At 39.6% G+C, this 27,667-nt stretch overlaps 2 protein-coding genes across 3 annotated transcripts; both read right to left on the reverse strand.

Annotated features, from left to right (window-relative positions):
- Positions 1-19: 19 nt before the first annotated feature.
- LOC126619684 (uncharacterized) lies at positions 20-27,667 on the reverse strand. 2 transcript variants are annotated; one of them, XM_050288103.1, is made up of 27 exons: positions 27,507-27,667; positions 27,082-27,408; positions 26,934-26,993; positions 26,739-26,831; positions 25,960-26,188; positions 23,929-24,035; positions 23,246-23,308; positions 13,284-13,384; positions 12,810-12,904; positions 12,668-12,688; positions 11,884-11,979; positions 11,655-11,775; positions 11,352-11,495; positions 10,998-11,194; positions 10,187-10,455; positions 9,242-9,343; positions 7,400-7,576; positions 7,138-7,326; positions 6,527-6,768; positions 6,272-6,418; positions 5,217-5,433; positions 2,792-2,920; positions 2,564-2,680; positions 1,381-1,455; positions 1,119-1,298; positions 829-888; positions 20-563 (listed from the first exon to the last, which is right to left on the reverse strand). In XM_050288103.1, the coding sequence occupies exons 1-27, from the start codon at positions 27,510-27,512 to the stop codon at positions 489-491; spliced, it is 3,639 nt and encodes a 1,212-aa protein (XP_050144060.1). In that variant the 5' UTR covers positions 27,513-27,667; the 3' UTR covers positions 20-488. The 2 variants fall into 2 exon arrangements, with proteins under 2 accessions (XP_050144060.1, XP_050144059.1); XM_050288102.1 differs by lacking the exon at positions 27,507-27,667 and having other exon boundaries at positions 27,082-27,441.
- Positions 16,202-19,862, reverse strand: LOC126619685 (uncharacterized). Its single transcript, XM_050288105.1, has 2 exons — positions 19,150-19,862; positions 16,202-18,713 (listed from the first exon to the last, which is right to left on the reverse strand). The coding sequence occupies exon 2, from the start codon at positions 17,732-17,734 to the stop codon at positions 17,060-17,062; it is 675 nt and encodes a 224-aa protein (XP_050144062.1). The 5' UTR covers positions 17,735-18,713; positions 19,150-19,862; the 3' UTR covers positions 16,202-17,059.

The raw sequence follows: 27,667 nt of genomic DNA on the forward strand, positions 1-27,667 counted from the left end.
TAAAATCTATAGCAGCATCTGGTAACAAAAATTACATCCATAAAAAGGGTGAATACAATAGCCATTCTATTCTTCTGGTTACAGCCAAACGAACAACCTCTCCCTCCTGTATAATATATTGATTCATTCAACCCCTATACTATTATACATACATACGTACGTACACAAGTAGACAAGCAACCGGTACAAACAACACACTCGGTGATATTCGACCAAATACTGGCTCTGTTTCTTTTAGTTACAACATTAAAACCACAAAGCCGAGAAAAGGTCAAGGAGAACCTACACAAGTTAATACACTATTGATTCTCCAGGGAACTCCCCCACAGCCACAGCTCAAACTATTAATGTATTTGGACACTCAAGAAACTAGACGCTGAAACTTCCAATATTCGAGCAGCACTGTGACTTCTCATAACCAGACAGCCATGTAATAAGTCTGTGAAGAACAACAAAAGAGGACCAGACTTGCTTGTACAATCTGTAATTCAAGACTGATTAACGTAAAGGACGGGGACCAGCCCAGCCATTTTTCCATCCCTCCCAGGGCGTTTCTTCTTCACCTGTAATGAGTGAAAATGCACATTAGCAACAGCCATGAATACAATATCTTGCCTCACCAGCAAGCCAACATCCCTTCAAAGAGTAACTAGAAAAATTGCTCCAATGAAAATGTGATGAAGCAAATTGTTTTTCTTTTTTTTTTTTTTGTCTGGGACAGAAAAGAGTGAATTACTTGCTTCCTAGATATAGGAGTACTGAAGCACGAAAACGAATTTTCCTTTTTCTTTTTGTCTTTATTTAATCCTATTCTCTCTGTACACTTACATAAAACCAGCCATCCACTTCGTACTCTATTACAACCTCTTCTCCTGCTGTTAAATTTAGCTGCATGGACAGAAAACTCATGTCAATCACCTCCATATTTCCTTTGAAACTGCTCAAAATGTCTTACTGAAAAGACGGCAATAGTAGATACATCAAAAACAAGAAACTTAATCTAGTAAACTTATGTATCATTTCACACAAAATGCTTGCTGTAACGTTAGGAGTGATACACCCTTAGGTCATAAAACACAACGTTAAGGCCAAGACTAAATCACTACGAGTTCACTTACCTCATCATCTCCACCAGCAGTGAAGTCATAAAGTGCCGTTCCATTTTGAGGATTTCCAGAAGAAGTACGTTCGTCATCTTCAGATCCAAAACTCTGGGATCCACGCCCAGCTAATGGATTCTCGAATGACTCATATCTTTGCGTGGCAGGTGATGTGTATGGCGGAGGCTCTTCTCTAATCTGGAAAGAAATAGGAGAATTACAATTCTGACAGAATCATAAGGGGAAAAAAATAGCTAGAAGAGAGGCCACGAGCACTAACTGGAGATCCTAAACCCTCACTGAATGAGGGACCCCCTGTAGATGGATTGCTAAATCTGCTCCCTCCAGACCTCTCCTGTTACAAATGATTAATTCAACAAAAAACTAAATCCGAAATACTAGGAGATATAGAGTATGTTTAAGTACAAATATATAATCACCCAGTAATTTTCAGGACATCAATCAGGCAATATGTTAGTTTGGGTAAAGAACATATTTGATCTCAGTTCTTATAAATCAGAATTGTCAATCAACCCTTTGAGAGACACACTACGTCAGAGAATGACCCTAATCACTAATCCTCAGTTTTGATTTTTCAGACACAAAAAGTACAAATTTAGAACTCAGGTGCTTCTTTTGTTTTGTTCTTGAAAAATCAAAAGCACATTTTTGTACAGATTATAACATTATACAACTGATCAAACGTTCATGTACACATTTTAACCACATATCTAGGATTTCTTACATGCCTCATATCTAGACAATATTTATATCAATTCTTCATGAGCTCCAATTACCATTTCATACTATGTGCACTAGCTGTGGTCCATCATACTCCACCAAAACACCGCGAACTAATAAATTTTAGTAGAATTTGACAAAATTGTCAAGCAAAAGAAATTTTACAAATTAAAAAAGCTAATTGGTCCAGACTCTCCCTAATCCATTTCTCTCCCCCTCGTCCATTAGTTTCCAAGACAAAAAGAACTGTCTATCAGATTAGGTCACCAAGATTATCAAGAATTGCTCAAACACAGTTTATGAGGCAGACAGGTAAATGTGAAAAGTGAATAATTCAATATTACACTCCCCCAGCCTGATTCAAAAATTAAATCTTAAAGACAAGGGCTACACTTCCATGGAGTCAGGATTGTAACAATTTCATGGTATGTATATAGTCAGTACCAACAAAAAACAGAACGATAAATTTAGCATAAATTTACTAATGACCCTTCTTAGCATATGGTGATTACTGCAAGATTGCTTAAAGCATCTTGCCACCCTTTTATTTGCCCAGTTTTTATTGTTTAAAACTTAAGAACTAGGCACTTCATTAAACTTCTAGAGCCTAAGAAACCAATCCTAGTACAATTGTACTAGAACCTTGGCAAATGCAAACAAAGAAGTAGAAGTTTATAAAAGAAACCAAAATAAAACTTTAACTTGACCAATGCATCTCATACCGGTCGCGAACTGAAAAGTGAAGGGTAGTTCATTCCACCAAAGTGAGATGATATCGAAGTTTCAACTGATCCTGTTGATTCTGGGGAAGATGTCCCAGATGACCTCGCATCATCCTCCTACATGTCAAAAGAATAATCAGCAACAACCTCCTCATTCTATACATGAAAACTCCACCTCTATTACATTTCATGCAATGCCATCTGAGGAACGTTATGTAAAACACACACCTCCAGCTCTGAACTCTCTAAAAGGGTCTTTGCCCACAAATCATCATAACTAACTGAAGGCCTCGAGATTATGTTTTCTTCATCAACATCAGGAGCATCAGTTCCAGCACCAGCAAGAAATTCATTAACCTAACAGGAAGTAGAAGAGAAATGATCATCCATTCAAAATGGATCAGGTTATAGTTATACTGTAAGCCAACGGTGCATGCAAGTTAAATACAAAATTAATGATAATAGAGCCCAAATTCCTATTTTCTATATGAAGAGCTTGAATCAATACTTAAAAGCTCTGAAAAATATCATTTAGCTGACAAATACACATGGACCGTACTACAGGAAAAGGGATATCCGTATAAAGCTTAGACAGGGATGCCCAGAAAAGCTGGGAATAAAATTATGAGCCACAATGAAGCCAACTCTTCTTTCTATCATCAAAGATTTTTTTATTCCTTTCCACCACAACACCCAAATAGAGGTCAATACAGCAGCTCTTCTAAACTCCTTCCCTAAGAAAAACCATTCCGCAAGAACTGGAAGTACCCACTCCAAACAAGAAGTCAGAAGTAACAAACCATACATTTCGGAAGTGAAGAAGAAATGTAAAAGAAGAATATACAGTTGGAAGATTCATCGACACGACTGCACAGACGCACCACTGAAGAGATAATGAAGCTTAGGACCTTTCTCTTTCGAGCCATATCACAGGTATTGATTTTACCATCAAACAGATAAGCAAGAAATTGAAATTTTACTAGGCACCCAAAACTTTCAAATTACTTTGTAGAGAACAAAGGTGGGAAAGTTTGGATTAGCAATTAACCAAAAAGACGTACAAGAAAATGCCTCATGTCGCTGAATAATTAAAGTCTTAAGAAAATGCCTCATGTCACTGAATAATCTTGTCTAAGTTATGAAAGGCACTAGGCACTAGTCGGGCGACGGGCAAGGGCCTAGTGCCTAGGTGTCTAGGAGGTTTTTTTTAAATTTTAATTATAGGCTTTTTAGCCAAAATGGTCTCTGAGATTTGCATAACTCCTCACTTTGGTCCCTGAGTTTGTCCACCATCAATCATTTTGGTCATTCCGTGAAAAATCTCCATTAAATAAGAATAAAATGATCAAAATACCCTTAGTTTTTGTCATATCATTTTGGCCCATTGTTTATTAAATTGAGGGAACATTTGTCATTTTGGTCCTTATTTAACATAATTTTGCACGGAAAGACCAAAATGATTGATGATAGACAATCTCATGGACCACTTATATTGATTTCAAATCTTAGGGACCAAAGTGATGTGTTATGCAAATCTCAGGGACCATTTTGGCTAAAAAGCCTTTCTTATATCACAATCACATATAAATAAATGTCTACTTACTTAAAAAAATACATAATTGTATTGGGATACATAAATTGCAAAATAGAATTAAATATAGATTATGAAGTATTAGAATATATTGAAAACATGGGACACAAGCATATAATGAGAGTTCATCCAAGTATTCAACAAGTCACTTACTATTAACTAAAAAACAAAGTGCTAAATAATATTTCCTGTCTAAGTGAGAGTTGCAAACTTGGCGGGTGCCTAAGCGGGGCGGTGGCCCGCCGCCTAGCGCCTAGGCAGGCCTAGGCGACGCTAGGCGAGGATTTTTAGAACAAATAATCTAGAGACCTCGCAAATCTAAATTATATAAATACTGGTAGTTTCGAATTCCGCGTGTAAAGCGCAATGTATTAAAAGCGTGAGGTGTGGGCAAGGCGTCCGAGGGATAGTCTAGCCTAGGCGTGAGGCTTTGCCTCACGGGACCTAAATTTTTTAATATATACACTGAGCGTACACATATACATTACATTAAAAAAAAGATTATTAATCAATAATCACCCTAAGCATATACATATATTATAAATACATATACACACATATATATACATATATTATATTATATATATATATATAAAATAGAGGATGAAAAGCACAATGAGCACACATATAACAATGCACGCAGACAACACACACATCCATTATATAAAAATAAATAAAAATCAGAAAAAAAGGCAAAGAGATGATAGTGCAAGGAAGAGGTATGAGGGAGTTAAAAACCTACCCAAAATTTAGGTTTGGGAGTAAAAATAAAATAAAATAAATCCCCTACGGCGCGTCTAGGCCGCTTCGGCAGCTCCGGCGACGCCTTCCGCCCACTTTCTCAAAACAGAGGCGGCAACCCTCAAGTCCAGCCTCATAGGGCGCCTAGGTGCGCCCTGAGGCGAGCCTTTTAAAACATTGGTAAGTGGCATAAGAGTAAAATGCCAATAAATGTCCCACTTTCATTACGACCAATGCACTTAAGAAACAATTTCAGCGTGATAGTATTCTAAAGATAAACCAAATGTTTAACTTTAATGTTAAAGCAATTAAATCTATTACCCTGCTCATTGCCGGTGCATTGTTTCCTAGCAGTCCGTCATCAGCAAGGTTAGCTGCCCAAGCATTTACAAGGTCATCATCAAGCACATCAGGTTCTTCAGCTGTTGGTTTGGAATCGTACATAAGATCAGAAATCCCGGTAGCAACCGCTGGATCGCTTAAACCAGCTGATGCACTGATATTGTGCCGCGTGCGGTATATGTCAATCAGTTTTGCACTGTCATAAGATTGCAAACGGGAATTAAATAAGAAATAAGGGTAGAAATAAGGTGAAACCATATGGACAAGTAATCACACTCATATATACATGAATCCTCTCATCAAATTTTAGATCAAACAATTATTGAGTCATTAACACAAAGAAATGATTTGTGAAGAGAAAATAGTTGTAAATTACCCTCACTCTTGAATAATGCTTACACTCCTTAGAATGCTTAGTCAAGGATCATAATAAAATTTTCTTCTATATTCACCTCATAGGTATATGGATAACTAGTTTCATAGTTACTTAACTATATAAATAATTATATCCTAATTGTATCATGCTAAATATTTTATTCAAGATTAAAAGGTTTCACAACGGAATTTTTTTGCATGTATACATTTTTTTCTGATGCTTCCACCAATTCTTCAAAACTTGGACTACAAATATTTCCACCAACATCGACAACAAGCTCGGTTAATTGGCATGCCAGTTTTGCATGAGAAGAAAGGGCATGGGAGTAATGGGAAGAACAAAAGCTCAATAAAGGGTCTACTTGCTGCAAAATTGTGCCAAAAATGATATTGGCTGTTTTAAAAGTTAACCAAAATTGTGCATAATGAAACAAAGAGACGAGACAAAAAAGAGAAAACTCAAGTGAACCATGTTTCATGTTTGAGTAAAGCACTGATCCAAAAGGCAGACATTATTCTTCTGGGAATTTTCTAAATGACAATTGCATCTCCAATTTTGGAACCAAACTTTATGTATAAAAAAAGAAGACTTCTTACTCCTCTTATTCTTTCAAATACAACACAAACTAATCATCAAAGCACAGTAAGTGACTCTGTACCTCACGGGCCCCAAAGGCAGATACTTCGCTCTAGGAACATAACAAAACAGTGAAACAAGATCAAGCAACCTTTCATGAGTTTCATATAATTTCTTAAGTTCTTCATCTGTCCACTCCTTATTAGCATTGTCATGGTTGCGTATTTCCCTGATTGCGCAACAACAAACTAACGTGAATACTAAAAATTTGAAACATGTTAGGAAGAAATTTCTTTTATTACTTTTCTTTTCTTCGGGTAAATTTTGTATCACTTACTTAATCAAATCATCTTGTGCTCTATACATCTCATCAAGAACGTTTATCATGGGACTAATTAAAACTCCAAGACCTGTGCCACTAGCTCCTTGATCTTCCCCATTACTGAGATGCATCTCAGAAAATTGGGACTGAACTCCCCCCTGTGCTAACGTGTGCAAAAGTTCATAAATCTGTAGCCTAAACGGCTCACCAGACCTTATTGCCATGGTTGTAAGAGCTTGAGCAGCAATAATTCGAACCTGAAGAATCCAACAGGACCAACAATATGTAAGAATCAAACAAGCAGCTGGTGAGTTCACATGTCAACAAATTTGTTTGTACACAAATACTAATGTGAAAGAAGTTTAAAAATATTGTAGAATTAAGAAACAAGATCCCGCAGAAAACTGTTTTACTCCTGCATCCATAACAATGTTTTAACTACCATTCCCATCGTTCCAATGCTTTCGAAATCATCCCTACACAGATCAGTACAATCCTTAACTGTGATTGCCAGACCCATGCTAGTAAGGGCAGGTTGACCAAAACTTGTATTTAATTCACCCTCTTATCATTCTAAGAGCCAATAACAAACGACAAATGGTTGACACTGAGTTGGAGGTTAATACCTCCCAGCTGCCGCTGAACGCACACCTCTGAAGCCTCGTCAATGCACCAGCAAGAGTAGGATTACGAGAACTGGCAGCAGCAACCATTTTATCTGCATCTAACATCATCAATGCAGTACCAGGAGGGGTTGCAGATTCCCAAGCATATTCAGAAGCAGCATAATTTGCATTTTCTCCAAGAAACCATACCTAACAATGCAATTACTCAGCAATAAAGAGAAAAGGAAATAATAAAGAACCAACTGATTAAACAAATGCTTACTGCTGCTTGTACTAATCTCTGTAATGCAAGAGCTGACTTTGGATCGGATGCAGATACCATATCTACCGATGTGAGGCCCAACATTGACCCAGGTTGTGGTGGTGGTAAATCAAGAACTATGGTAACCGCTTCTAATGCAGTGTGTTTCCCATCCGGACCAGCTCCAACAAGACAGGTCTGAAATTGCAAATGGTCCATAGTAACAATCAATCAAAACAATCACATATACAAGGATGTCAATGACCTAATAAACAGTGCTTCTACTGAAGATTTCAGTATAAGCAAGTTGTTAAAGGAAAAGGATACCAAGGATAACTAGTGTAAAATGGAGACAGTCTTTCAACTATTCAAGAGGTAGAAGAGGGTACTAAATCCAAAAGGTTGACTGAAAACAGAGAAACAGAACTGGGCTAGAGAAAAAGTACAAGACCTAGCAAAGTATAAAATACAGAAAAATAAAGGGAAAGGGAAAGAATAACATTCAGGTTTACAATATGAACAACATAAACAAGGTTCAGTTCCACTCCACTTCTTTCTTGAGAAGAAACATTTTTCGGCACAAACTCTGATGTTACAAGTGGTGGACAAGAGTCCAGTCTTAAGTACAAAAAACAACCACCAGAGCATGCCAACCATTCTCACTACCTAAACACCTAACCAACTGCCTTTCAATCCAACAAAACAGATTAAAGATTTACACAGCTAAAAGCACCTCACACAGATGCCCAGTTCCAGTTCATGGACCCCATCTATTTTTTCATAAAAAAAAAATAACAAAGAACACTAGCTATAACCCATTTAATAATAATGGGCCCTGGCTATAATAACTAACTCCGCCACATGCTACCTTGCACTGCAATATCATTGCTACGGTGGTTACCAGGTTATCAGACTAAATCATTAAGAAAGGAAAATAGAAAGAAAATCCTCACTTAACAAGTCTGTAACTGTAAGAATGGACTGAATGGTATGCCTCTCACTTAGGTTCAATTTTTTTGAGATGAAACACAAACTTTATTAAGAACAATCTGTACAAAGAGTGGGGTTGCACCAGAAGTCCATTTTAATATTTGAAGTATATGTTAAACTAACTCCGCCACATGCTACCTTGCACTGCAATATCATTGCTACGGTGGTTACCAGGTTACCAGACTAAATCATTAAGAAAGGAAAATAGAAAGATAATCCTCACTTAACAAGTCTGTAACTGTAAGAATGGACTGAATGGTATGCCTCTCACTTAGGTTCAATTTTTTTGAGATGAAACACAAACTTTATAAAGAACAATCTGTCCAAAGAGTGGGGTTGCACCAGAAGTCCATTTTAATATTTGAAGTATCTGTTAAACTACTTAAAAGAAAAACCTCGAAACAAAGAAGAAAAAACAGAGTATTCCAAGTTCTTAACTGAAATTAGCACACAGTAGACTTTCAATCTCACTACATATGTTATAGAAAGAAAGGTCCTTATATTCTGATGTAACCGCCTACTTGAATAATCCAGCTCAGTTTACCTCTCTACACAACTCCATCACAAATTTAAGGCTAATAGACAATGCAGGGGGTATATAATCTGCAATTTCCCTGAAGGAGTCATTTATTAAAAGAAAAAAAGAAGGTACCCACCATATCATCATACGCCACTCAAGCCCATAAAAGTAAAAACAAACATGAAAATAAAAAAGTACGGAATATAACCGACTGACTAGTCACATAAGCAAGCAACGGACAAACATGCGGAACTATAGACTTTACAATAAGGAATGCAAGAAAAGGACAAGACATAGAGAATTACATTTTAGAAAGATAAGAACTACATATGGTGAGGTTTAAAGGAATTTACCTTCCACAGTAGCTGTAATACATCAGCATCAATCTTGCCTGGAACTTTAGTTGCAAAGATCCTTGCGATTTCAAGAAGAGTTACAGCCATATCTGGAGTTGCCTAAGAGAACAAATTAAGAACTTTTTTAGACTTGGTAACTGGCATGCACAACACTAAAGAAATTAAACAAAACCCTAACGTGGGAAATTTGGCAATAGTCATCATAGAGATCTTTGTCCATTATCGATTCTACTGCCAGTAAGATTAATTGGACATGGTATGGTTAACCCCCCTTCCCAACATCCCATCCAAGTGCTCCATACTTTTATTTTCAAAGTTGAGTAAAACAAAATATAGTCTAAAATGCAAAATCCAACAGACAGATAAATTTGATGATTTCGTGGTCATGTATGGACCTGATGTTCTTCTGATCTCCTTTGATTTCAGCTTTTGTTCTCTTTGATTTTTTCTTGTTTAAAATTAACACATCAAAATGATATTCTTAACACAGCCTTGTACCTTTTTCAATAAATTTTCCAAAAACTAACGTCTATTTTCTTTATTTTGTAGAAAAGATCCAACTTTTTAAGTGGTCCGCCCCAACCTTCCCAACCAAGGGTCCAGTTCTCATCATCAAAAGAACAAGATACAGTAATGTACAACCAAAAACATTACAATTAAAACAAAAGCTTTTTACTCTTTAGACGCAAACTACCATGATAAGCAGCAGGAAACAAGATGAAATAAGTTAAAATATGCAGGTTTATATACGTTAAAATCAGATTTTGGCCATATACCTTTCCTCCTATTATCGTCTGATTGGGGAGCAGCAGTTGGCTAGAATTGGGTGAGAATTATCTTTAGTGTTTGGATTTATATATACATGCACATTGTTTCTCCTACACATATCGACTTCCAAACAAATGCCATTTACAATCAAATACTTTCTTGTCAACTACATACCTTAAAACGAGCATGCAAAGTGAGTAAAATGTCATTCAAAAGAGTAGCTGGCCAAGATGGATCAGAAAGCTCTGATGCAATAATAGATTCTAGTTGATCAAACGAATCATGGGGGCTTTGCATCCAGATCAGTGCCTTAATTACCATTGCCCGAACATAAACACACTCACACGCCACAGTTGTCCTCACAACTTCCATCAACGAAGCTAACAAACTAGCAATTGTATCCTTTCCACCTACTCCAGCAGATAAAGAAGTTCTGCGAATACCTATGTGAAAAGAAAAAGAAAAAGAACAGATAAGTAACTTCTACGGGTTTCTTATCCTTTAAAAAGAAAACATTAACAGGTTTTAGGACATCGCATTCAGTGGATTTGCTTTATTTTTTTTTTTCTTTGAGCATTTGTATTGGCAATCCACAACACAAATATATAATATTTAACTTGCTGTTTGTTCCTCAACAACCACAGCAAAGAGACAACATAACTTTATCAGTTCTCCACTGCCTCTGTACATTTGTTCAATAATAAAACAAAAGAAAAAGTCCAACACCAAAAAGTCTTACTAGTCACTCCAAAAAGAACCCACACCTTAGTTTTCCATTAATGATAATTTCAGCTCAAATGTATTGCAACAAAAATGAAATATTTCCAGTGACAAATAAAGCTGCATAATCAACACCACATACATATCTCAAAAGACCATTCATTTTTTGTGCTGCCAAGAATTAATAAAGATGCTATGGAAGACATGAAGCAGCAACTAAAAGGTTGAAGGATTCTTGTCAAAAATAAAATGTAAAAAGAATTACTTTCAGGATGTGAGGTTTCATTGCTATCCGAATCCTGTGAATCGAGAGTCTCGGAAAATGTATTAACATGCACCGTTTCATCTATATCCTGTATGCCGACAGAAAATGCAGCAGCCCGACTTTTCCCCATCTCCTGCACAACTCTTGCTGCGGCATGGAGTACTGGCCTAGAGAAACTGCGGAAAGAACTCTCCAACCTGAAAAGACCAGATGGATTAAAACAATCTCATTTGAAAACCTGAGAAACCAGACTCCTGTATATGAAAATCTGCTTCGAAAACAACCTTAATTTTCAGCTCCTTTTGATATCAAAATGAACGAGACAGACAGACAGAGATAAAAAAATCCTTAAACCTTCTCATTACAAGTTTAATAAGCGGTTGTGGACGCCTTGTCTTCTGAGATTTATCTTTAGAGGAATCTTTTACGGAAGGTGCTTCTGGCAACTTGAGAATTTCCCTAGTTAATCGGTACCATCCAGCGGCTCGCTCTTCAGAACTACATTATGGAAGGGTAAGCTAAAAAATTTATATATAAACAAATGTAAGAAAACTGATATCCAAGTAAATGAGGAGGTGGGTAGAGCACTAGTTATACAACCACCTACCATCCACTATAACTATGAAGTAACAAAATATAAAAGGAAGGTATAAACACCTCTCTGCGTTATCGTGTTTTCCTAATATACATAAGATTGCCTCAAAACAGACTCTTTCACTGGGATCCAGGAGAAGTTGATAAAGCACAGAATTGAACTGAGATCTAATATCAGGCCTCTCTGTAGACGTAACATTAAAAAAAAAACATATAGCATAAATCATACAACTTGTCAGAAAACAAATGCATCAAATAGAGAAAAAAATGAAGAATCATCATGTAGAGTTACCATCCAAAGCTCGTGCTCTAGAAATTGTATAGCACAACCTCGCTAGAGCAACTCTAGCAAGAACATCATGCAAATGGAGGACATCCTGCAAAGCCCCTGATATATAGAAACAAGCAAGACGCCACAAAATGCAGTAAGAGAAATGATTTGGCATATTAAGATAACAAACTAACATTATAATTTGACTTCGTAGACAGAAAAGCTATCCGATTGGCATTAAACCAGATATGTCCAGAAACCATTTTATTCACAAAATTCATAGTAAACAGTAAAAACATATAGAAGAGGAGAGGGGGTTTCTTCAGGGCTCGAGAGAGGGCTTCATTGGAATAGAACAAGTCTTATTTTTCTTCATTTTCATAGTAAAACAGAATAAAAATAAGGTGCCAAAACATAAATATCAGATATCTAATCACTTATATTAACTCAGCTCTAGTTGCTAGGACTGACCGTCTCAAACTATAAGCATTGCCTTTTGCCATGATAATAATTAGACACACACACACCGTCTCAAACTAAAAGCATTTTCTTTTGCCATAATAATAATTAGACACACACAGACACACGAGTCAACAAATCAGATGGAATATTTAAGTGCAAACCCTGTACTCTGAACTAGGAACAAAGCCAAGATTTTCAAAACGTTTTGCTCTCAAATTTGGCATCAAACTAGAAATGTTAAAACTAAACTTTTTTACGTAAATATCATACATGCCCCTTTGAACAACAAACTCTTCATTAATAAAACAATAAGAGAATGAGACAACAAAATTAGGAAGAATACCTCCAGGCTCTGCATGTTTCCCTGCATAAAGGTAATAATTTGCAAAGCATTAGAAGCATAAACACTACCAATGGTTAGTTATATAATTACACTGTGATCACAAGTAAAGACAAAGCTTTGAAAGGTTAAACTTTTCAATAACCTAAGCCCATTGCAACTGCATAAGGATCTTTTGTAGATAGCTCAGATAGAATTTCCAAGGCATGCCTTACGGCAACAGGATCAGCAAAGGAAACCCTGAAGTGAAACACAATTTTTTTTACTTAGAGAACCAATTTCATAACACAGGCGCAATTTCTAAAGATACCACTGTAATCATGAAGTAGGTAACAAAATCAAATCAATGTTGCCAGTTTAAGGATAAGTAAAACAGATTCAAAGCATAAAAAGGACATGAGAAAAACAGAAACTGAAAATATAAAGATAAATCGTTCGATCGTAACAAAGTTATCCAACTCAAACTCCTGGATTGTGAAAATACATATATGACAACAAAAATTCCAGACAACATGGATATGTTCCGCGTGGAGTTTATAAGAAAATTGATTTAGAAAAATATTCCCAAGAAAAACTTTAAGAAATAAAAAATTAACCAAGATATTGAACGAAAACATACCCTTGAACAGCACGATATAGAAATGCTGGGTTTCCTGGATCCAACGGAAGTCTTCTCAAAGCACTTAGGGCGCCATATTGCAAGTTACTCCGGATGATGAACTGAAGTGGAAATCAAAAATTATTTTAGCTTACATGCAACAAGTAATCAGCTTAGCTTTGGAGAAACTCATCGACTACCAACTAAGGAACAAGAAAAATGCAGGTGCATAATTGAAGCATTTTTTAGAATTATAGTGGGGATGAAGAAACTCCGCCGTGTAAGTTTATCTTACATTGCCGGTCCCAAGCCCGGATAAAGGAGGAGGGGGAGGGCGTCAGGTAGTCGACAGCCGGCACTCCATGATCACGTCGAATCCTTATGAAAATGAATCCAGAACGAAATCGCGCTAAAGCTAGGGCGTCACCCGTAAGTGGCGCGCTGTGTGGCCCGAGCACAGTGATAAGTGAGCAAGGGTCGCTGTATCTCCATCGGCACCCGGATGCAGTGTTAAATGAGCAAGGGGGCTATAGAAACTTCTTTTCGAACGACTCCACTCAAAGTTGTTTGGGAGCATATGCTCCTATCAACTTTACACGGGACACACAAGAAGTACTTTGATCCTATTAGACGGGGAAGGGTGAAGAAGCTAGGACAGAAGGGTAGAGTTCAAGAGAGCAAAATGCGTTTAGGAACGTGGAATATAGGAACCTTGACGGGAAAATCTATGGAAGTAGTAGAAGTTATGGTGAGGAGAAGGATAAATATTATGTGCCTACAAGAAACTAAGTGGGTTGGGCGTAAGGCAAAGGATCTAGAAAACTCAGGGTTTAAACTATGGTATTCGGGCACAAATAGAACGAGAAACGGTGTTGGCATCATCGTGGACAAGACCTTGACACAAGATGTTGTAGATGTCAAGAGGGTAGGAGATAGAATCATGGCAATCAAGATTGTAATAGGACAAGAACTTATCAATGTGATTAGTGCGTACGCACCTCAAGTAGGGTTGGATACGAGTTCGAAGGAGAAATTTTGGGAAGACCTTGGAGACTTGGTGCAAGGAATTGCTCAGACGGAGAAGTTATTTATAGGAGGAGATTTAAATGGACACGTGGGCAGGGAGACAGGCAACTATGGAGGTTTTCATGGTGGCCATGGTTTTGGGGAGAGAAACGAGGATGGGGAAGCTATCTTGGATTTTGCAATGGCATATGATCTCTTCTTAGCCAACACCTTCTTTAAGAAGCGGGAAGAACATGTGATCACCTACAAGAGTGGGTCGTCAAAAACACAAATAGATTTTCTTCTAATGAGGAAAAGGGATCGTATAACTTGTAAGTATTGCAAAGTTATACCAGGAGAGAGCGTGGCTAATCAACATCGCTTGTTGGTGATGGATGTACATATCAAAAGAGTGAGAAAAAAGAACAAGACTTGGAAGTGCCCAAGGACTAGATGGTGGAATCTAAAAGAAGAAAAACAAGCCATTTTCAAAGAGAAAATAATCACCCAGTGTGTGTGGGATAGAGAGGGGGAAGCTAACCAAATGTGGGATTCCATGGCTAGTTGTATCCGAAAAGTAGCAAAAGAGGTATTAGGAGAGTCCAAGGGCTTTGCCCCACACCAAAAGGAATCTTGGTGGTGGAATGAGGAGGTACAAACAAAGGTGAAGGCTAAGAAGGAATGTTGTAAAGCCTTATACAAGGATAGGACCGATGAAAATGGTGAAAGGTATAGAAAAGCGAAGCAAGAGGCGAAGAAAGCTGTGAGAGAAGCTAAGTTAGCGGCTTATGACGATATGTATAAACGACTAGATACCAAAGAAGGAGAGTTGGATATCTATAAACTAGCTAGAGCAAGGGAAAAGAAGACAAGAGACCTCAAGCAAGTGAGGTGCATCAAGGATGAGGATGGAAAGGTTCTTGCTACAGAGAACGCGGTTAAAGACAGATGGAAAGGTTATTTTCATAATCTTTTCAATGAAGGACATGAAAGGAGTGCTTCTTTAGGGGAGTTGAGTAACTCAGAAGAGTGTAGAAACTACTCTTTTTATCGTAGAATCCGGAAGGAAGAAGTGGTTGTAGCTTTGAAGAAGATGAAGCATAGAAAAGCAGTAGGCCCAGACGATACACCAATCGAAGTGTGGAAAGTTTTGGGAGAGACAGGTATAACATGGCTCACTGACCTTTTCAATAGGATTTTGAAAACGAAGAAGATGCCAAATGAGTGGCGAACGAGCACTTTGGTGCCTATCTACAAGAATAAGGGCGATGTACAAAATTGCATGAACTATAGGGGTATTAAGCTAATGAGTCATACAATGAAGCTCTGGGAGAGAGTCATTGAGCATAGATTGAGGCAAGAGACACGGGTTTCGGACAACCAATTCGGGTTCATGCCAGGGCGCTCAACCATGGAGGCAATCTATCTCTTACGAAGATTGATGGAAAGATATAGAGATGGGAAAAAGGATTTACACATGGTCTTTATAGATTTGGAAAAAGCGTATGATAGGGTCCCAAGAGACATTCTTTGGAGGATTTTAGAGAAGAAAGGAGTACGAGTAGCATATATCCAAGCTATACAAGATATGTATGAAGGAGCAAAGACTGCCGTAAGAACTCATGAACGACAAACCGAAAGCTTTCCCATAACTGTAGGATTACATCAAGGCTCATCCTTAAGTCCTTACCTTTTTGCGTTGGTAATGGATGAGTTAACAGGACATATTCAAGATGATATTCCTTGGTGTATGCTTTTCGCAGACGATATAGTGTTGATAGATGAAACTCAAGAAGGGGTAAATGCAAAGCTTAACCTTTGGAGAGAAGTGTTGGAATCTAAAGGTTTTCGCCTAAGCCGATCAAAGACAGAATATATGGAGTGCAAGTTCAGTGCAAATGGAGGCCAAAACGAGTTAGGGGTGAGGATCGGAGATCAAGAAATACCAAAGAGCGACCGTTTTCGTTACCTAGGATCTATCTTGCAAAAGAACGGAGAATTAGATGGAGATCTCAACCATAGAATACAAGCTGGATGGATGAAGTGGAAGAGTGCATCCAGCGTGTTGTGTGACCGCCGTATACCAATGAAGCTCAAGGGAAAATTTTATAGGACGGCAATAAGGCCGGCGATGCTGTATGGCACAGAATGTTGGGCGGTGAAGCATCAACACGTACACAAAATGGGTGTAGCGGAGATGAGGATGCTTCGTTGGATGTGTGGGCACACGAGAAAGGATAAGATTAGGAATGAGGATATTCGGGGTAAAGTAGGAGTAGCCGAAATTGAAGGAAAGATGAGAGAAAATCGGTTACGGTGGTTTGGACATGTGCAAAGAAGGCCTACTGACGCTCCGATTAGAAGATGCGACTATGGGACAGAGGTTCAGGGCCGAAGGGGTAGAGGAAGACCCAGGAAAACTTTGAGAGAGACCCTAAGAAAAGACTTAGAGTACTTGGATCTAACGGAGGACATGACACAGGACAGAACACAATGGCGTTCTAAGATTCATATAGCCGATCCCACTCAGTGACTTGGATTTTCCAAGTCTCCAACCGAGAAGTTGTCCTCGCTTGGGAAATTAAGGGAACACTACCTCAACCTACATGCTCCACTCACAAAGCTCCAACATACAAGCTTCAACAAAAGAAAATTCAAAGAACTTGGCGAAGAAGGCTTTGGTGATTTAACACAATACGTTGAAATGAAGGAAAGCTTATTTATTGATATCCCCGATAAATTACAAATATGTACATATACTTAAGTCAAAATAAACAAACAAGAGGGAGCCTTCACAAAGGTTGCTTAGGAGAAGTCTCGGCAATCGGTAGAGCCCCAGAAAGAGAAGGCACCGGAGGGGGATCATTCGGAGCCTCAGTACTGGACAGAACCCTAGAAGAATGAGGCATCAAAGGTTGATCATTTGGAGCTTCATTACGCGGCACAGCCCCAGAAGACGAAGGCAATAAATGCCTTTGGAACAAACCCACAAATCTTTGATGATCAAGTAAAACCTGACCATCAGATTCCTTCATCTGGTCAAGCTTCCTCTTCATGTTTGTAGCATAGTCATGTGCGAGCCGGTGCAACTGTTTATTCTCATGCTTGAGCCCTCTAATCTCCTGTTTGAGACTCATCACTTCAGCCGCCAATGATTCAACTTGGCGGGTTCGAGCAAATAGGCGTTGGGCCATATTAGACACAGAACCTGCACACTGAACACTAAGAGCCAGAGAATCCTTAACAGCCAACTCATCAGACCGTTTGGAAAGTAGTCTGTTATCTTTAGGAGTGAGAAGGTTCCTGGCCACTACTGCAGCGGTCATATCATTCTTCATCACGGAATCCCCAACGGTAAGAGGACCAGTAGGGGAGACGAAGGATGGGCGCCATATGTTGTCTGGAGAAGGCAGGGCTGCCTCTTCAACAAGGTTCAAGTCAAAACGACGGTCGGAGGGGCCAGACATTTTCAAAGGTGTAGAAGAGAGAAGAGGTCGGACAAATCAAGATCTTAGAAGTGCAAGAATGGAGCTTCTACTGGTGGATATTCAAGTGTGCTTTGGAACTTAATGTCAGCCTCTATAAAAATCTGCACTCGACGAAGCTTCAGAAATCGAAGAGGCGTTTGCTTTCTCAAAAGCTGGGCTGCTCAGAGACCACGAGGGTCGATCTCAGAAATCGAAGAGGCGTTTGCTTTCTCAAAAGCTGGGTTGCTCAAAGACCACGAAGGTCGATCTCAGAAATCGAAGAGGTTTGCTTTCTCAAAAGCTGGGCTGCCCAGAGACCACGAGGGCCGATCTCAGAAATCGAAAAGGTTTGGTTTCTCAAAAGCTGGGCTGCTCAGAGACCACGAGGGCCGATCTCAGAAATCGAAGAGGCACCAACTTTTCCAGCCTTGTCAGCACCTGTCACACGCACATTCAGCTTTGCGGAAATTATGGGCATTCTGTCGAAGATTTCTGGCGAAGTAGAAAGCACATGAATCGTACTGTTCAATCATCCACTTCCCACACGCAACAGTAGCTCATGGGTACCACATATAACTTTGCCAAAGTTCTCTGACAAAGTTGAGACTACTTTTCCAGCCTTGTCAGCACCTGTCACACGCACACTCAGCTTTGCGGAAATTATGGGCATTCTGTCGAAGATTTCTGGCGAAGTAGAAAGCACATGAATCGTACTGTTCAATCACCCACTTCCCACACGCAACAGTAGCTCATGGGTACCACATATAACTTTGCCAAAGTTCTCTGACAAAGTCGAGACACGTGAAGCTTGCAACTCTCACTACATCGCTCTGACCAAGAAGGGTAAAAGAATAGCAAAGAAACAACACTAACAAAGTTTAGACACATAAATTTTGAAGGCCTAGCTACCATATTATTACCCACAAGGGTAAAGGAACAGTACCACTGCTGGATAATTGGAAAGTCTCGGTGTGTCAACCTCTGTGCTTCATGGCAAGGTAGACTAGCAAACATGCCCAACCTTTACTCACATTCGAGAAAACACTCCCAACAAGATTGCTTGCCCCAAAATCGAAGAGGCATCGCCCTCCGAATCTCGAGAGCCAGACTCCCAACATGATTACTTTCTCAAAAATCGAAGAGAGGGTAAAGGAACAGTACCACTGCTGGATAATTTGAAAGTCCCTGTGTGTCAACCTCTGTGCTTCGTGGCAAGGTAGACTAGCAAACATGCCCAACCTTTACTCACATTCGAGAAAACACCCCCAACAAGATTGCTTGCTCCAAAATCGAAGAGGCACCGCCCTCCGAATCTCGAGAGCCAGACTCCTAACATGATTACTTTCTCAAAAATCGAAGAGAGGGTAAAGGAACAGTACCACTGTTGGATAATTGGAAAGTCCCTGTGTGTCAACCTCTGTGCTTCGTGGCAAGGTAGACTAGCAAACATGCCCAACCTTTACTCATATTCGAGAAAACACTCCCAACAAGATTGCTTGCTCCAAAATCGAAGAGGCACCGCCCTCTGAATCTCGAGAGCCAGACTCCCAACATGATTACTTTCTCAAAAATCGAAGACACCGCTCTCCGAATCTCGAGAGCCACACCCCCAGCATGATTGCTTTCTCAAAAATCGAAGAGGCATCGTTCTCCGAATCTCGAGAGCCAGATCCCCGACATGATTGCTTGTTCGAAAACCGAAGAGGCACCACTTTCCCAACTTCAAGAGCCGGATCTCCTTGGATAAAGCTTGTCTGTAATCTTCACACGCAACATCAGCTTTCCAGATACCACAGACCACTTTTTCAAAGTGCTCTGACAGAGTTAAAACTTGTGAAGCTGGCAGCTCCCACTACCGTGCTATGACCAAGCAGGGTAAAGGAATAGCATTATTACTTGATGTTAGGGAGACTCCTATATATGTCGACCTCCATCCCCAACGGACAGGCAGACCTGCAAAAATGCTCAACCCTTCCTCTTATCTGAGAGGGCACTCCCAACGAAGCCTTTCGAAATATTCAGCTTTCTTTCCCCCCGATAATACCTCTGTAAACAAGCTATACTAGAGCAAGAATATCTCATATCATCAGGGTTAAAAGCAAGAGTATCCCATATCATGCTTTTTCCCTGTCTTTTCCTTTGGCCTTGTTCTTACCTGCAAGACAAGGAGAAAGAGAGCAATCAGTCAGCACTTGGAATCAAGCTTCCAGCCAGGAACTGACTGCCTGGAACCCCCTACCCTGGCATTGCTCTCGAGTACTCATCTTCAACATCTTATGCTTCCAGGGAAGATACCGCATCTGCCTGAGGAACAGATAGGGCAAGTGAGAAGGATACAAGGAAGCATGTGGAGACAAGCGTAACAGCACACGTGCCGATACATCCACTACTCTGTCAAAAGCAAAAGTATCCCATATCAGCAGGGTCGAACGTACTCTAGATTTGATGGACTTGTTTTGACCCTCAAATTCTTCAGTCGGCCTTATACTTTGGAGGAAACCAGAAAACCCTCCAGCCCAGTTCAAGAATAAGCCTGTGGAAAGTTACTTCTTCAAAAGCAAAAGTATCCCATATCATCTCTTCTCATTTTTCTTCTCTTTATCCTTCATGCTGCCCTGCAAGATAGGGAGAATGTGAACAATCAGCCGGAGCTCTGATTGCTTACCTTGTCTGTTACCTCTTTCAGCAGATCCCCTAGCTCGGCGACTTGGGGGACTCCTACTATATGGTTTGTATCGCGCTTGACCAAGCCTGAAACTACAAGTAAGCTTCAAGTGACATTGATACATTACCTTGTGCATCTCCACCAGTTACAGATACCACCCCTGGATGGAGGAAGAGTACTTCCAGAGAAGATTCCACATCTACCTATGAGACAGATAAGGAAAGTCAAGACGATACCACACTCCGGTACTTAGAAGTTTCGTGGTTACGAGATCATTCTCCCACAATATTTCCTAGGGCTGGTTCGGGTCGGGATCCCGAACCGAAACCCCGAACCCGATTCCCAAACCAAAACATTTCGGGATGGGATTTTATATCCCGAAACCGAACCAAAACTATTGGAATCCCGAAATTCGGGATTCCCGAAAGTGTTTCGGGATTTTCGGGAAACTTCGGGATTCCCGAAAGTGTATCAATTCAACTGCTAAACTAAATCCCTTTTTGCAGATCCAAAAGCCAAACTCCGTGTATCACAAATTTCAATCGACCAATCTAAAACAAATAATATACTTAATCCTTCAGTAAAATCGAAGTCCAAATCAACAATACGGTCCCAATAGCTTCAAAATGTGCATCCAAATTCCAGATAAACCCACAGAGGGTTTCAAACTTTAACCAACCGAGATTCGACAAACCGAAAAATTACCAAATACCCAGATACAAAAACATGGAAATTAGCAAAAATAAGCAAACCCAGATAGCCAAACAAGTTGAACAACTAGGGATTATATCAAAATTAGAAAAAAAGTACACAGATTTGGATACAGAGAGTGTAGGGATTAATGGAGTGAGAACTGGAGTACCTGAAAAGCGGGATCTGAAGAATGATGAGGAAGAAGTAGACACGAGAGGCGATCGCTGAGATGCTGTTTATCCATCCCTTTGACGATTTTGACGATGCGGATGACGATGGAGATGGAGCGGTTGCCATATTTTCGGTTTTTCGGGACGGATGACGATGAGGAGCGGCGTGGATTCGACGATGAGGATTAGCGGATGACGATGAGGAGCGGCGTGGATTCTCATCGTCATCCGAGAGAAGCGGGGTGGACGATGAGGAGCGGCGTGGATTTGACGGAGGAGTGGAGCGGGGGGACTGTGAGAGTGAGTGAGGTGAGCGGCGCCAGTGAGGTGAGAGAGCGAGAGCGACTGAGAGTCTGAAATAACCTAACAAACAAAGGACCTAACTATGGACGGTTGGATTTGATTTTAACAAATCCAACGGTTCAAGTAAATGCTAATTAAAAATTAAAAATAAATAAATATATATATATATAATATTCGGTTCGGTTCGGGATTCTCGAAAGCTTTCAAATCTGTGGCCAATTCCCAAACCGAAACTTTCGGTTCGGGATCGGTTTCGGGTACCGAACGTTTCGGGAAATTTGGTTCGGGAATTTTTCGGGCTAATTTCGGGACGGGATCGGGACGGTTCGGGATTTTCGGGAAAAAATTCCACCCCTAATATTTCCTAATGTCATTTGTACTAAATCATTCACTTGTACTCCCTAAAGGAGAGCTTGAACCTATGTACTTGTGTAAACCTTTCACAATTAATGAGAACTCCTCTATTCCGTGGACGTAGCCAATCTGGGTGAACCACGTACATCTTGTGTTAGCTTTCCTATCTATATCCATTTATATACTTATCCACACTAATGACCGGAGCAATATGGCGAAGATCACAAAAAGTGACCGTTTTCGCTACCTAGGATCTATCTTGCAAGAGAACGGAGAATTAGATGGAGATCTCAACCATAGAATACAAGCTGGATGGATGAAGTGTAAGAGTGTATCCGGCGTGTTGTGTGATCGTCGTAGGCCACTGAAGCTCAAGGGAAAATTTTATAGGACGGCAATAAGGCCAACGATGTTGTATGGCACAGAATGTTGGGCGGTGAAGCATCAACACGTACACAAAATGGGTGTAGCGGAGATGAGGATGATTCGTGGGATGTATGGGCACACGAGAAAGGATAAGATTGGGAATGAGGATATCCAAGGTAAAGTAGGAGTAGCCAAAATTGAAGGAAATATGAGAGAAAATCGGTTCCGGTGGTTTGGACATGTGCAAAGAAGGCCTACTGACACTCCGGTTCGAAAATGTGACTACGGGACAGAAGTTCAGGGCCGAAGGGGTAGAGGAAGACCTAGGAAAACTTTGAAAGAGACCCTAAGAAAAGACTTGATTACTTGGATCTAACGGAGGACATGACACAAAACCGAGCGCAATGGCGTTCTAGGATTCATATAGCCGACCCCACTTAGTGGGAAAAGGCTTTGTTGTTGTTGTTGTTGTTGTATAGTGGGGATGAAGAGATCTCTTGGAGAAAAGTCAGGATCTGAGCATCCTCGTGGGCTCCTCTGTCTCCAGCCAATCAAGTTATACAGCCTTAATAGATCAGGGAGCTGCTGTAGGTTAGTTTTTACATAACCACTTACCCAATAAGGCTTTGCTATATTTCTTCTTGTAGCTTCTTAGTCAAATAATTTCAAAGTTACTCCACTTAGTTTGATTCACTCTGATTTGTTAGGGGGTGATATTTCGAGTGGTTCTTGAGAATTTTTGCCTAGTTTGCTTCATTATATGGACTTCTCATGTGTTTCGTCTATTTGCTTATTTTCTCAATGCATTCTTTTAGCAATGAGGTGTGAAGTGTGTACACAATTTTCAATAATTTCATAAGAAACAACGCTAATACCACCAAGTAGGGGAATCAACAACAAATACAACTACAGGCCTGCCAGCAGAAAATAAAAAATAAAAATTGACTAGATGTGTTTTACCTCCTTATCGCCACCTTTAGTCCCAAATACACCTTTCTTGCGTTTTTGTGGGCCATCAGCAACCTAATATTTAATATCCATATAAAACAGGCATTACAATTTGAAACTTAAAAGCATTATAGAACTGCCAAATAAGAAGAAATCATGAAATCAGAAAAAAAGGGCGTTACACAATATCTTGATAAATATTCTCTACAGAAAAATTTTGCATATCTACCAAACAATACTTTATTATTATTCTTAAAAGTTAAATCTTATCCAAGGCCATTTCAATCTGCGAGATATCAACCTATATATTGCAACATTAAATGCTGCGGGTAGCATTCATGAACAAACTGTTCACGATGAACAAAAAGACAAGCCCTCTCAATTTTCTTTTGAAATACAAATCCACCAGTCAAACCACATAAGATGTTCAGCCTCACAACCACATTTTGATATTGGAATTTCCTGAATGCATAAACACAGGTAAAAGTAATAGTCATCATCACAACAGAGCATCATAAACTTGGAGTTCCCTCTTATATATGATCCTTTTGTTCGGCTTTATTTGGTTGGATGGTCAATTTTTGTAGATACTAAATTACTCTTCTTTACCAAAAAGAACAACAATCCACAGACAATTCACACATCAGCCTGTAGTAAGAAACATTCGAGTTTATATAAGAGACACAAATGCATACCTTATCAAGAATGCCAAAGACAATTTCATACAATTTGGACAATATTTCTGAATTGGTTGAAGGAGCATATGTAAGGGCCTTCAAAGCTTGCAGTCTTCGTGCATGAACTTCAACAAAAAAATAGTTTACATTAATAAACAGAGCCTATTGACCAAAAAAAATAAACAGAGCCTATATTGACACTTTAGAGATATTGGCAATTACTTTTCCCTTTTTAACAATCTATTACTTTTTCCCACCTTTTTAAAGAATACAATACATGAAGAGCTTTTGGCAATTACTTTTTCCCTTTTAAGAATCTATTACCGAATTCTCTCCCTTATGTCAGAGTTCCTAATTAAAAATAAAAAATAAAAAATAAACAGAGAAATCAAGATTGACTACTCAAAAGTATAAACTTTTTAAAACCATAACCCACACAATTAATGTACCAAAAGTAAAGAAACTTTCAAATTCATATGTCAAACCCACTATCCACAATGTGAGAACACCGACGCTGGCTCACATTTTCAAAATTAAGATAGAATTGGAGCAACGGTCCCTGAATTTTAAGCCAATTGGAGCTTTGGTCCCAAAACTGAATATCCATAACCATTGGTCCCTAAACTTGTCAAAACGAGGAGCATTGGTCCGTTTCGTCAACCCTGTTAAATATTCCGTGCAAATTAACTGATTTGAGAGGCAAATAAGGAAAATAAACCACCTGCTCCACCACCACATCAGATCTGATCCCAATTAACACCCCAAACCCCCCACCCCTCTTTTTCTAATTCTCTATCCTTTCAGCCATCACTTTCTTCCCTTTGACAATCATTACCACACCCAGCAATTTTTTTTCCACCAAAAAAATGTCTTTATTGGAGGTAGCTTGGTTGACTTTTCCATAGCAGAGAAAGCCATATATAGGTGGAGTTAAGAATGTCCTCAGTAGGGAGTGCAGGAGGACTGCAAATTAGACTTTGGCTTCAAATAATTGGCTGCACTTCCTTATTTTCCCCTTAAATCAGCCTCATGTGACACGCAACGGAATATGTAATGGAGTTGAAGAAAAGGACCATTGCTCCATGTTCTGACAAGTTCAAGGACCAATGGTCATTGATTTTTAGTTCAGGGACCAAAGCTCGGGGTTAAAGTTCAAGGATCATTGCTCCAATTTCCTCCAAAATGAAAGTAAAATCAATTAACCTCTCAAAACCTTAATTACAAAAAAGTGCCAGCCACCAGAAAAAGCTGTCATTCCCACCATTCTCAAATGATGACTATACTAAGACTAATAAAGAACAGCAAGACGTCTAAAAGTTAGTTAAGAATAGTTAAATTAAACAAAGCACCATACTCTAAATTAAATATATAAGGTTTCATTTGAATGACATTATTTGCATACTTATTTCAAACCCATACACATTCACTAACTTCTGTACCTATAGTTTAATAAAGTTTCTTTCTTTAATAAAATACAATAATAGGCCTACTTCAAGTTAACCCCTCAGAATTTTTAGGTTGGTTAACCTAGTCCATTTCACATCTGTTTCAAATACTGTATACAGACTTCAAATAGATCTAGTGTGCCCTTTGTATGCTGGAACATGGACCTTTGTGCAGTGAGTTCTTTTAGAAGAAAACATACAACTCTAAACTACTCCAAAAATGGGGCAACCATGACATGCAGTGATAAAAAGAAGCTCAAAGCATTAGAGCATGTCTAGTGGAAAGGGCAAGGGCCAGGGTGGCCTCTCAAAATGTCATTATTCATGAAATATAGCCCTCTCAAAAAAAAAAAAATTGTTCTAATGGTGTGAGAGGCTAGGGGCTAAAAATGTTCAATGGCTAGTTTTCATTGGCTACCAATTTCTTCCTAAGTTGACCCTTCAAGAGCCTTGAGCAAGAGCAGGGGCTAGACTGGCCCCTTGAAGAGCCCTAGGGCTAAAAATTGAGTTTTGTCATTTGCGGCTAGATAATACTTTTTCCTTCTAGTTTGCATGCATCAGATATGCTCTTATTAAACAAGAATGGTGTAAGAAATAACTCTACATTCTGGATCAGCATTTGAAGCCTCTGTTGTTAGCTGATTTACTATTCTTGGTACAACATCAGCTCTAGTCACCCCTCCACCAGCATCAATGTCAGCTAGTGCATCCCAGTTTGGAGTTGGGATCCCACCACCAGTGCTTACACCTTGTGCGCCATTATCTGATAAAATTCTGGCCAGGTAATAATAGACATATCGCAAAACAGTCTTATCCTCACACTGCTGATTAAGCTGCAGAAAGAACGAAGACTTATCAACAACATTTCTTAGAACCATGCAATAGATTTTTCTACACTCTTAAGGATTGTTCTCAAAGAAGCTATCCAGAAAATAAAGAGACCTCTGGAGGCACTCTAGCAGACAGAATATTTTTCGAACAGATATGCAGGGCTCATATCAAGGCATGGTAATAAACTGTAAACTGTAAAGTCACACTTTTTATCTTTCAGGAACCTCCAACCCTCTCCATCATGTTCCCTGTCTATAACTTTAGCTCTAGAAGACATATCCTCCCAGTGGCGCACAATCTCAGAAACCTTACACAACATTTAGAACTATCCCACAAACTGCCGCTCACACACGGAAACTAAGATTAAGTTCCAACATTGAGAATTCACAATGTCTGGCCAAACGAATTGATGTGCTGAGTATTTTGTGTACATAAATATGTGCTATTGGACATGATAGAGTAATCAAAACTCAAAAGAATCCCAATTGAAAATAGCATACCATATGTAGAAGGAAAGTTTTCGCAAATAGCATGTAAAAGAGAGAAACATACCATGAGAAGGGAAGGTGCGACCGAAGGGTCAACAGAATTGTACACGGCAAGCTTGGGAAAGACGTGATTCACTAACTGCTTCTGGGAGCTTTTCTATTAACAATGAACAAGGTATACAAATGAATAATCAAACATGTTTTGAAAAATTATTGAACAAGAGTTAAGTGAAAACTGAAAATATGGGAAATGGTTTACTTGATCGGATGCAGCAGCTAATTCGTGAATGCTCCTCGTCAGTTGCGCATACGAAACAGGCTGCAATTCCACATTACCATTACTAACCAATTTGAGAACGATAAAAAGGGGGTGGGGGGGGGGGGGGGAGGGGGGGATTGGTTTGGACCTTCTTCTGCTTCTGCTTGTGCTTCTGGGGCATGATGCTGTTCATGTTGATGTTGGTGCGTACGGGATTCAGCGCAGCTTTAGCGGCAGATATGGTGTCGTTTTGGATCTGCATCAGCGACGCCCTCTTCGACCTTTTCTCGCCGGCTGGCTTCCCCAAAGCCGTCGGAAGACCGGAGGAGCTGCTGCTTTTCGGTGGCGAAGCCGCATAACCAGAGGACTGAGCCGGCTGAGTCGACGCCGACGACGAAGTCGTTGTGGAGGCGGAGGCTGATACTGTGGATGGGTCCGCCGTGATCAGATCCATCAGCGTCATCCCTGACGAGTCCTGAAGAAAAAGCGCCATACGTTTTCAAATTGATAGAATCAAAATTACGAAATTATGAAAATCTGGAAGTGAGAATGGATCTCGGGATCAGGACTTACCGCCATAGCTAAAGCTATTGCAATCGCAGACAGAGAGAGAGGGAGAGTGAGAGACTCAGAGGGATGGCTTCCGGTTTTAGCTTCGGCTTCAGATCTTCTGTAGCGGACAATTGCGAGAAAACAAATGCCCACCTCTAGCAACTCCACCCCATGTGAATCCC

Source organism: Malus sylvestris, chromosome 4, assembly GCF_916048215.2.
Source record: "Malus sylvestris chromosome 4, drMalSylv7.2, whole genome shotgun sequence".
NCBI lineage: Eukaryota > Viridiplantae > Streptophyta > Magnoliopsida > Rosales > Rosaceae > Malus > Malus sylvestris.

Coding starts and splice junctions, on each gene's coding strand:
- LOC126619684 (XM_050288102.1), bottom strand. CDS start 27,426: ATGGCGCTTTTTCTTCAGGACTCGTCAGGGATGACGCTGATGGATCTG. Junction 26,189..26,738: donor TCGCACCTTCCCTTCTCATG/GTATGTTTCTCT, acceptor TTCTTTCTGCAG/CTTAATCAGCAGTGTGAGGA. Junction 2,921..5,216: donor ATGCACCGGCAATGAGCAGG/GTAATAGATTTA, acceptor ACTTCCTGTTAG/GTTAATGAATTTCTTGCTGG.
- LOC126619685 (XM_050288105.1), bottom strand. CDS start 17,734: ATGTCTGGCCCCTCCGACCGTCGTTTTGACTTGAACCTTGTTGAAGAG.